Genomic DNA, 12,193 nt, shown 5'->3' with positions numbered 1-12,193 from the left:
TGACTACATACTTTCCCTTCAATCTGCCACTGCTAAGTTACAGATAGCTAGGGACATTTACTTTGAACTTGACATTTTCACCTTCCTTAAGTAAAATACTGAAATTTTGAAACAAATTGTTAATTCTTGCATGTGGTTTTAAATGTGTTTTTGTGAGCGTGATTAGAAATAATTTCTAATGTTTTGGTAATCATTGTGTCTCTCAGAGAGATATACTGTTTTTCTTTTCTTCCAGACACTTTGAATTTAACCATCATTCCTTCATTTGTCAGTGGATTAGCTTCAAACTTGGTAGATAAATATATCAATTCAATATGCTAAGATATATTTATTTTTTTTGGTTTAGGCCTTTTTAAGGAACTGGTAAAGTCAAAGGATAGAACCTGTATATGTATATTTTGGGCTCCTACTCGGTTACATACACAGCAGTGAAGATAAAAAGTGGCATAAATATATAGATTTTTATGTACCCAACATATTTAGCTACAAAAAATATTGGATTTACCCATTTTGGAACATTTGGGAGGGATAGAGCTTTCAGGAAAGCATAATTTTGAGGCTTCTGGAAAATTACTTAGCTATATTTTGACTAATTTAAAATTTACAAAGATACCTTTTTGGAGGTCCCAAGCATTGATGCAGACAGTTTTTGATTTTTCTTTGTTTTCATAATTTTTCTGGTGTAAAAATTAGCCATGTTGGGATTACATGTCAATGACATGCTCTTCATTCACCAAATAATGTTGGCCTCTTTAAATTTGCCTTACTTTTTATATTATATCAAAATGATATTGGTAATTTTGATCAAGTTTTTTTAAATATTTAAACATCTTAACTGACTTGGTATTCCCAAATTAAAACTGTTTTTGCTTTCAGTGAAACCTGATAGACAACATTAATACTTTAGCCTGTTCTAAGAATATATTTTCTGAGATAAACTTTGTGAATCATATTAGTAGCAACATCATGAAATCTGAACCTTCCACACTGTCTAGTATTGAGCATCTGGACTTTGTTCACTCTAGATATATCATCACTTTTTTAGGCCTTGACATGGACATATCTTTTCCTATAATTTTTGTCTGTGAAGGCATGGATTTTAAGCATTTTTCCTACCACCTATATTAACAAACAATTTTTTCCAGTACATACTTGGGTTTACTTCAACATTCTGCAACTTTCCTTGACTTTTTTCTCAAATTAGTTCTTTTTTTCATTCTGTTATATTTGTTATAATCCTTACCTCACCTTCATTCAACCTCATCAAAATATGTGTTTCCTACTTCTCCTAATATCTAAAATCCATGCTGAAAGCATTTTTGTCTTCACTCTGTTGCTATGCCTCATTCTCATTTACAGTCCACTATTCTCCTGAAAGGGCTTTTGACAGAATTCCCTTTTCTTATGCTAGAGCATTCTTCTTTGGTCTTGTGTCTTTTCATTTGGCTACTCTATTGGCATGATATATCAGGGAGAAATTCTCATATTGTCCAAACACATTTATTTCTCTCTTATCTTGGGGACCTTTGTCTGCCTCCTTACCTCAACAAGTGGGTTTTTGTTGGAGTACCTCAGTCTTTTTAGTCATGGGCTGTGGCTCTGTGCCAGCATCTTCCCTTGACTATCTTTGTGTTCTATTCTTTTCCAAGATTCTTCATTTCCAGTTGTTTTTTTCTATACTTTTAATTACTTCCTTCTCTGTGTTCTTCTATCCTATTCTTCTTCTCCCAACTGTTCTTCCACTATCTGTTGGTATCAGGGACTATCTTCTGGGTTCAGGAGTTGTGAATATGTGGAATCTTTATGCGGCCAAACATTAGAATCTGTAAGTTTTAGTAGTTGGCTTTACTCTTCATTTTTCATCCCCTCCCCATTATCTCCTGTTTATCCTTTTCTTTCCTCCAGCATATCCTTCTCCAACCATTGTTTTTTCAAGTTAGTGTCAGACCTTCTGACCAAGAATGCTATTAAAAGGGTTTCTCATCCTTCTCTGGCATTTTATTCCCAACTGTATGCCATTCCACAGTATACTGGGAAGTGGTATTTGGTCATTGTTGTATTTCACCTTTGTCAGTTTATTGATCTTTCTCAGTTGATGAACTTTCTCATTTTCCAATCTTTTTTTCTCCAGGGTTTTTGATGATGAAGATCAATGTTTTTGATGTGTATTTTGTATTCCCATCTCCCTAACATCCAGTCTTTATTTTCATTCTGTACATTTCGGTCAAGTTTATCTGTTCTGAGCTCTCCCTTTTGGCTTGGCATTTGCCCCCACACATTGTTTTATATGTGTCATAGTGTATGCCTTTATATTATGATTATATGGTGGACTGACTGTTTTTAGCTTCATTCCCAAAATGACTCATCCAACCGTGCTCTTCGTTTTTGGGGAGGTGGCTCATCTCAGTCCAATCAGGTTGAAGAAGTTATCTTACACCCAATATCTGGTTCATTTGGGTTTGTTCTTCACTTCAAATATCTCAGTAGTGCACCTTCAAACTTCCAAGAAAAGAAGTATTGTCAATACCTCATTCAATCAGATGTATTGTTCTTGTGTGTGTGTGCATGTCAAATTAACTTTTTAATAGGGAGTTTCTGTCTTCATGACATGTTCCTTTCTTGGTAGTGGTCCTAAGCTTACATCATTACTTAGCAGCAAAACTACCAACTGTTATTGTGAGGCCAGCTATGGTGTTAAATGCTCAACGTACATGTTGATTTGTTAGAATTTTTTAATAATTTGGTGATTTCACAGCAAAATAGTCTGTGATTTCACAGCAAAATTCACAAGTAATTCAGACTTAGAATTGATATTTTTTTTCTTTCTTGAGAAATGCTATGTACTAGGGCCTAGAATAAATTATTGCAAATGTTTTTAACTTTAGGTTTAATTACAAAGCAAATTGTGCTTTAGTTTTTCTTATTGCTCTGTGACAAGTTGATTAACATTTCATTTATGTCTTAGTGGTTGTTTAATGAACATCTAAGTTTCTGACATTGAGTTGTAGACAAAAACAAAATAAAAGTTACTAAATTCCCTTTATACCTATCACTCATTTGATTACACCACCATTTACAGTTTGTCTGTGAAGAAGTTTGTTTTGTTTTGGAATTTTACGCAAAGCAACTCAAGGGCTATCAGCACCAGCCATCCCTAATTTAGCAGTGTAAGACTAGAGGGAAGGCAGCTAGTCATTACCACCCACTGCCAACTCTTGGGCTACTCTTTTACCAATGAATAGTGGGATGACTGTCACATTATAATGCCCCCACGGCTGAAAGGATGAGCATGTTTGGTGTGATAGGGATTTGAACTACAAGTCGAATGCCTTAACCCACTTGGTCATGCCAGGTCTCTCTGAAGAAGAAAAGGCCCACCTTTTTAAAGTCCTCAGGTCATAGGGTTTCTTTTCATTTCTATCAAGACTTTTGAATTTACGTGTTTTCTAACATCATGAATAAAGAAGTGTTTCAGCTAAGCTTTAAGTTACATTTATGTATTAAGCCTAATGTTTAAATTAGACTACAAATAGACTTAATATTAATAACATTAGAGAAAGATATTTAGTTGTGTGTATACATGCATAGTATTTAAGTTATGCAATTAAATAAAGTAATATTTCTTTAATACATACGTAATTTGTTACAACATGGGTATAAAAAATAAACTTAAACATATTTGAACATGTTGTATAATGCAGCAATAATTAAATTGGTGCAAATGTTTCCAGTTTCTTTTAGGATGTTTTATAACATTAGAAATAACATTTTAAACATTGTCATTGTTGTTTACAAAAATGTTATGAAACAAAAACATAATTTTTAATGTCAGTTTGTGCCAACATAGCCTGACTGGTCATGTTAAATTTACTGTTACTACAATTTCTTTTAAAATTTCATAAACTGTCAATTTTTTAACTCAGTATTTCCTGTTGTTTCTTGTCAACATTCTGATTCACATACATGTATGGTTTACATAGTTTTGTTGAATCAAGGATACAGGGAACAGAATCTAGTAGAACAAGACTATAGCTGATGATCATGTTAACTCAGTAAATCATTTGTGACTTCACAGTTTTTTTATTAGAGATGTTACATTTCCTCTTTCCATTTTTAATGAGTTATCTCATAAAATCTGTTTGTTAATTTCCTATGTTGCCACAAGCCTAGGAAGACCACTTACAGGTTGTCTGCCCCAGCTTATGAAGTTATACCATTATGCTGATATCCTCCATCAGTAGGAAGGTGATACAGTCTCCCTGGTGGTTCACTCACTGTGTACTTCATGGCACAAAGTATTTATTTGAAGTCTTTATATAAATTCAGTTTTACACTTTTCGAGGTTAGGAAGAGAGAGAAAAAAGACACCAAAAGGAATGGGTGAAATTTTTTAAAAATTATGAAAAGGAAAACAATCTTCTATCAGAAGTGGAAGAGTAAATTTAAATGGGTGGAGTGAAATGGGAATGAAGATCTTGTTTACTGTGTATTCCACAACAGGGACATGTTTTATATTTATCACCTTAGAACAAAGTATATCTGCTGATTAATTCATTTTAAGGTCAGGTTATTAATTTCTTAAAGAAATGGTCTGACTGGTGCAGTAACATAAGTTAATATCAAACACTGTGCAGCTGCAAGCATAAATTTCCAGAAACTTTTAGTTAATAGTAATGTTAGTGAAACCAATAGTACAAAAGCTGGATGAGATGGTACCTAATGTTGTACCATTAAAATAAAATAAAAGAAAACTAGACTTTGCTCATTATACGATCCGTTGTTTTTTTATAAAGTATGAAATTGTTAATTTAATGAGAACATTTTCCTTTTATTGGCATCTTTAAGAAAGTAACTGATATTTTGTCCAGCTGGATATTTATTTTTTGTCCTTGTGATATGTTATATATTGTTAATAACTGGTGGTCAAATTGATACTTAACCCTTTGACATCAATATGGATGCAGTGTACATATGGATCCACAATTTGAACTAGCATAGGTCTATTTTGCTTAATGCTTTCTTATAGTTGGTTCAAGGTTAAGCATTAGGTTATTTTGTTCAAGTGTCACAGACATGTTACTTTGTAAGAGGTATAAACAATTCATTTTGTTTGTATGTCTCTATTTTAAACCTTTATAATAAGAAAGACAATAAATGTTAAATTAACAAAGACAACAATCTTTGTGTGAACTTTTGGGGAGGGAATCTTTCCTTCTATTGTTTTGTAAAATTTAACATTGATAATAGTGAAAAGTAACAAAAACAACTGATAACAGTTTATTACCAGTTATAGCAAAAGTAACTGTTTTATAATTTTTTTACTAAAGTTGACAGCCTTTTTCAGTTTAAAAGCTTGCAATTTAAGGTTTCATTGTGTTATAAAATTACTTAAATACAATGTTTTGTGTTTATCAATTGAATGATGTTTTGGTATTTTGTGATACTATACATTTAAAGACAGGCTTGAGTTGGTAGTGAAGGGAACTTAATTTGTTACTGTGCTAAACTTGTAATAAAGTTTCCTTTACTACCAATTCAAGCCATTTTTCCAACTTCAGTTTCAAAGTGGGCTCCTTATCATCAAATTCTGTGGTATTGTGTAGTAGACTTATTATATTTAAGATTTTCAATTTTTTGAATTTGAAGAGTTACACCTTAATAATCAAAAAATTTGCTCAAATGTTTTAGTGTTATACTGTATCAGATGTCAAGGTTATGTGTTTGCCAATTGTCAATTAAAAGCTTTTACTTATATTTCTTAAGTGTATAAATTTGTACTGTGTTGTTGCTGTTGGGCTTAAAATTATTCCACAGTAGGTGTCTGTGACTTGGTGGTGGTAAATTCAAATGTAAGGAGACAACATGCATTTCAAGTGTTTTCAAAATAATATATATATTCAAAACTAGTTTAGTTTATGTACAACAAATTCTTTGCGCTATTGTGATCGTAAAGATATTATAGTTCTCTTCCACTTAGCCCTATTCAATTATTTTAGAATTTCATTTGACAAGCTGAACTACCCTATTCTATTTCTATCACACTAGTATTCCATGCATAATTCACTTAATATTGAGGGCTGTGTTTTAAGTGTCACACTTTTCAGTATAAAGATTGACGCTTTCACTGAACAATTACCTGTTACTGTTGCAAACGGGCTCTATGTCGACGACTTTCACGTCTCATATCAGTCGTCAAACATGAAGTATATTGAGCTGCAGCTACAAACTGCTCTCTATCATTTACTGAAGTGGACCACAGCAAACGGCTTTAACTTCTCTCTCTCTAAAACCATTTCCATTCCCTGATCCTGAACTCCATATTGGTGAAGTTGTGCTGCCTGTGGTCCCTGAGACAAAGTACTTGTGGCTTATCTTTGACCATAAGCTGACCTTCATACTACACAACAAGCATCTACTTGTCAAATGTACAAGAGCATTGAACATCCTCCGTGTTCTCTCTTCCACCACTTGGAGAGCAGATTGATATTCTATGCTAAAGATGTATCGTGCTCTTATTTGATCGAAACTCAACTATGGATCACTGGTCTGTAGTTCTGTCAGGACCTTGGCCTTAATAATACTGGACCCCATTCATTATCAAGGACTTCGGCTCTGCACTGGGGCTTTCCACACTTCCCCAGTTCAGAGCTTATACACAGAGTCTCATGAAGCTTCTTTGCTTCTCCTCCATTTGCAACTGTCTTTACTATATGCTTCGAAACTTTATTCTTTACAAAAGCATCTCACCTAGGGTTGTTTTTTCTTCCTCGGTGAGTCACACTTTTTCACAACAAACAATATGCCATTGCTCCTTTCGGCCTTTGTATCCAGGCACAATTAGATGAATTGGGTCTGTTCTTGGATAACATTGCTGTATTCATTGGCCAGCCCATCCTACCATGACTTCTTACAGTCTCCAGATGTAACCTATCTTTAAGTCATTTGAGAAAAGCATTCACTACCCATTGGAAATACTGTCTGTTATTTGCTAAACATCTTTCAAACCATCCTTTCATTCCTATTTATACAGATGGTTCAAAATCAGGTGACTGTGGGCTCTGCCATGGTTTGTTGTGGTTTGGTGGTTGCATGCAGAATCCCCTCTACAGCTTCTGTGTTCACTGCTGAGCTGTATGCCATTTCTCTTGCCCTGGATCACATAGGAGCTAAGCAGTACTCAAACTGCACTATTTATACTGACTTGCTTAGTTCTCTAATGGCCCTGGAATTGCTTCACTTTAGTTCACACCTTGTTCTTGGCAATGTTCAAAATTGGCTGGCCCATTTCTCTTTAACGTCTACTTCTATCCAGTTTTTCTGGATACCAGGCCACATTGGTATTCGCAGGAAGCAGCTTACCGATACTGCAACTAAATCTGTCTGCTCTGGCACTATCACTGCTGTTTATATGTTCCATACATAAACTATGGTCTTGTATTCAAGGCTTGGCTCTTCATGCCAGTTGATAGTTGACTTGGAGTAAGCAATGTGAAAACAAGCTTTTCCAAATAAAACCCTCCATTGGACTTGGACCATCTTGCTTCCATAAGAATCGGAAAGAAGTTGTTCTAACCTAGACCATGCATTGGTCACAGTTTTTTAACTCATCATTTTCTTTTATCTGTGACTGATGCACCAATATGTTGTCTGTGTAACACTCAGGTCACATTAAGCCACATTTTACTGTCTTGCCATCGTTGTGACTCTCAACAACGCCACTATTTTAAATACATTCTCTCCCAAGGTTTATCTGTAATGTTAAGCAATGTTATTGGCAATGGTGACACTGTTTTTAGTTTTTCAAAGGCCATTAATCTTTTTAATATTATTTACGTTTTTTAATTTATACAGTAGACTTTTTTATGTGATTTCCTTTTAAGAATTAGGGTACATCTAGTTTGATTTGAAATTAGAAAATGGCCATAATGTCAAATAACTCAAAACCAATACTGGAAAGGCCAACTTCAGGTGATTAAGGATAGTTTTTGAACTTACCCCTTAGTCTTTCTGATGAGTTGTTATAATTACACCTATGCTACAGAAAGTTCTTTACAACTTGTATAACTGTAGTTTTTCTCTTACTGCTGTAGACTAGATGTAAACATTGGATTTAATTCTATTTATGTTTTTAATTCAAAAATTAAATTTTGTTTTGTTTTACCTTAATTTCATTTTATGAATTTTACTAATTTTAACTTTTTACTGGATATTTGGCATAGATAGCCTGGTTGCTTTGCACTGTAAAACACCAAACCAACCAACCACTTAAAATTGTGACAAGTGTTCTGCTTTTTCAGTAAACATTTGGTCAATCCTTTTTCAAAATATCCTGTTTCTTTTGTCAAAGTGCATTCACGCAGATGCCATTGCTTTAGAGCTGTGTTTTGACAGAATAAATTACTCTTCTTTTCTCCTTTTCCACAGTTAGTTTTTCTTTAACATATTAAACATTAGGCCTATGTTGATCATTAAGCCAATCACTTCTACCACATTTAGTTTCACACTGAACTTTTTCTTGGTTGTGACTTTATTCTCTTTTTCCATTGTCTTTGTCTTCTGTTTCCCACACATTTCATACTATTATGTTTATTACTAAATCATCTGCTTGCTATAATTGTCTGATTTTAACTTTTTTTTTATATAAAACAAAAAGCAAACTAAACAAGTGTACAATATTCATCACAAAATAAATTAAATAATTTCTACACTAAAGTTTTTTATGTCATGATATAGTATTATTTTTTTTAAATTCTCACCATGAATAGTATAATCTAGTTGATTAATAACTAACTTTGAAGCTTTATGAAAAAATGAAGTTGTTATATTATTTAGAAAAAAAATCTGTCTCTTCTAGGTTGTTGCATTAGATTAGCATAGAAATCCCCTACTTATAAAATGTCAATCTCTTACTATTAATTCAACTTTTATTATCACTGTGCAGGAGGGGTCTATTTCATTAATTAGACAAGGTATCTCAGAGTTACACATGTATCGTTATATTATAGAAGTATGGCCTTGCAAAAACTTGTTCTTCATTTGCTACAGAATTATCACTCTTACCACAAAGTGTAAATGTTTTAATTTTCATGCAATTGCCTAGTATTAACAAACAACAACAGAAACTTATTCAATCCAACCATCCATTGTAAACTTCACATGAGCGTTTTTACTTTGAAAAGTTGACATTTATAGGAACATACAGTCTGTCAAAACAAAATTCCCCCACAAATAAAGATATCCATTATTCTAGTTTTAAGTATTTAATTCTAAATATTTTAAATCCTTTGTAATTACCATATGTTTTAGCAAAATTAAGTTTCAAATTTTAAGCCTTTTTTCATAACTCAAGTGTATAAAAGTCAAACATAGGTGTATTAATCTAAATATATGTGCTTGAGCTGTCTTTTAAAATAGTTAACATCAAATGGAAATAATAGGCATAACTACAAACAGAGATCAAGATGATACAGTTGAAAAATTACTTGCACACTGTAAGCTTTGGAGACCTTGTACATGCAGGCCTTTTAAGTTCTTTAGCCTTTTGTAATTTGAATCATGTTGTGTATATTCCTCAAAGTGTTTTTATATATTTCTTAACTTTCATTAATAATTGTTAGTAGATTAAATATAGATGATAAAGCTATTCCTTTTATTTGCTGAAATAGGAAAGACCATTATAAATTAACAGTATTATGATTGCTGAATGCCTAGAAAAGCCAAATAACTTGCAAGGTGTATATTTTTTCATTGTAATGATTCATGATAATATGAATTATAATTCAGAAAAAATAAATGTGAAGCCCAGTGTTTTTCAAACAAGTTGTCTTCATGAATAAATCAAGAACAAATTAGTAACATTTATTAGTAAAATTATTTAGAAATATATAGGGTTAACTTGTAAGACATTTCAAAACACAATACAAAAATTATAATTATTTCCAGAAGGTAAATACAGAATGTGTATATGTTGCTCTTTATTATAAGATATGTGTTTGTCTTGTATTTTAAAATTTTAAATTGTGAAAAATACATTTTAACATTTTTCAGTCCTAGTAATGATGCAAAAAATCTTTGAAATTTTCATTCCTTTGGTGATGTGAATCTGATATGTATTTTTTTTATCATGTTTTAGAAGTTTAAAGTCAACATTGTAAGAAAGGAAGACTTTTGTTTGGAATATGACATGATTGGTGTTGATGCAGCTATTACTAATGCTATTAGGAGGATACTTTTAGCAGAAGTGAGTACAACATTTTTTACATACAGTGTCCTTTTAGTTAGTAAAGCTGTGTGTGTTTGAATGCTAATACAAAATACTATTCAGTTTTCCTTTACACAACTTGCTGTAAATTTATGTGAAACAAACCAGCTGTTTTTACATATATATTTTTCTTTACAAGTGGGTTTTCTTGTTATCACTGATTTAAAAAAAATATTAATTTGTTTTAAGGTTGTGTTCAACCATTTGTATACTCCTAGTATATTATACAGTTGTTACCAAATCATTCATCTTTTTTACTTTTAAAATTATCTGTCAATAGTGGCTATTCTGTCTTTGTTCATCAGTTTGTGCCTTGCCATTGTATTTGTCTTTTTCAGTTTTGTTACTGTAATGGGGAATTGTATTTACATTGCATTCAGAATTGGACTGTTGGAAGTGATACTGCTTTTACCTTCATGAATGAAGAACATTTTTATTTTCTTAGGTTCCAACAATGGCCATAGAGAAAGTGTTTATTTATAATAATACCAGTATTATTCAGGATGAAGTGCTTGCTCATCGTCTTGGGTTGATACCTATCAAAGCTGATCCTCGTCTGTTTGAGTACAGGCAAGAAGGTAGGCATTATTTGAAAAACAAAGATGATTCATTCTTTTGTAAGTTTAGCAAATATAAATTTAAACATTTTGTGTGTTAAAAATAAAAAATTAGTAACAATGGAAAATACTTTACATTCAATAAGGAAAAATTAACAAGAGTGCAAGCAATATATGATTCAAATAAGAAATTCAGGTGAAAACAGTAGTTAAAGACACTTCTCATTCCATAGTTGCTGGTGTCTCTAAGTTTCTTTTATGGTCTTTGAGAATGGGTCTTTGGTTTCCTCAATATATTTTAGGTGGCTCTATCCCATACCTCTGTTTTTTCTCATTACCACAGGATTTTCCCATCCCTTGTCCTTACCCTTTTAATCCATGAAGATAACTTCTCCTTTTCATTCATTTCCCTTCCTGCTATTTCTCATTTTACACTTCTTCTGATCCACACAGATTTATACATCTGGTGTGTGCACTTTGTTTTTATGTCACCTGCATAGCTTCCTTCAGAGGTTCTCGTTTACAACTGTTTATGCTTTAGAAACCATCTTCCTTTTTGGACCTTTCTCTCTCTACCCTTATCAATTGGGTTTGTTGTTTCATCCAGTTGGTTTTTTCCTCCTGTCCTCTTCCATTCTTCTGTGTTATCTCATATTAAATCTGCCACCTCTCCTTTTCCCTTGTTGCTCATTTCAGTTGGTCTTTGGAGGAGATTCTGCAATCAGGCATGTTGACCTTTATCTCCTGTCTTCTACAACCTTGGTGTATTGCCTACTGTCTGTGGCTATACTTCAGACTTAGATATGACTATCAGACTGGGTGAATTTTTATTAATGAGTTCTTTTCTTCAAATTCATCTCTTGGATGCTGCTCTGTTGCAAGTAATGCCTGATTAGGTTTTCTTTAACAACAAAATTTGCACTGTATGCCATGTTGATTGTGCACTCTTGTCCATGGTTTCACACACTTGCTGTAAAGATGGGGTGTTCTATAAGATTGGTGGAAAGTTATCTATATTTTGATAATTACTTCATAAACGAGTCTGTTCCAGACCATAACACACATGGAACGCATGGGTAAAGTATCTAATACAATTTACAGATTTAACAATACCCACAACTACTGGAGTTGACCCATCACATTCACATCTGAAGTGGCCTTCTTATCTTACATACACTAATGTGGAGTTGATCTGTTATTGTAGTAATTGATGTGGCTTCTTACTATTCATTCATATGTACAGTGAGTTGATCCATAATCTTAAAATTGATGTGACCTTCTGTTATATGTTCCACTTTATCTGGAGTGGACTTGTTACACATGCAGTTCACAATTTTTTATTGGAATTGAGTGAACCAATCAACATGAGTTCTTG

General features: G+C 32.8%; 1 protein-coding gene across 1 annotated transcript in view; it reads left to right on the top strand.

Annotated features, from left to right (window-relative positions):
- Polr1C (RNA polymerase I and III subunit C) overlaps nucleotides 1-12,193 on the top strand; it is a 48,441-nt gene that overhangs the window by 3,752 nt on the left and 32,496 nt on the right. Inside the window, exons 3-4 of the mRNA XM_076497931.1 lie at nucleotides 10,133-10,240; nucleotides 10,707-10,839. Coding sequence (XP_076354046.1) covers nucleotides 10,133-10,240; nucleotides 10,707-10,839 — 241 coding nt within the window. The remainder of the gene's footprint in view (nucleotides 1-10,132; nucleotides 10,241-10,706; nucleotides 10,840-12,193) is intronic.

Source organism: Tachypleus tridentatus, chromosome 4 (assembly GCF_004210375.1).
Source record: "Tachypleus tridentatus isolate NWPU-2018 chromosome 4, ASM421037v1, whole genome shotgun sequence".
Lineage (NCBI taxonomy): Eukaryota > Metazoa > Arthropoda > Merostomata > Xiphosura > Limulidae > Tachypleus > Tachypleus tridentatus.
This window is presented reverse-complemented; position numbering and strand designations above follow the sequence as displayed.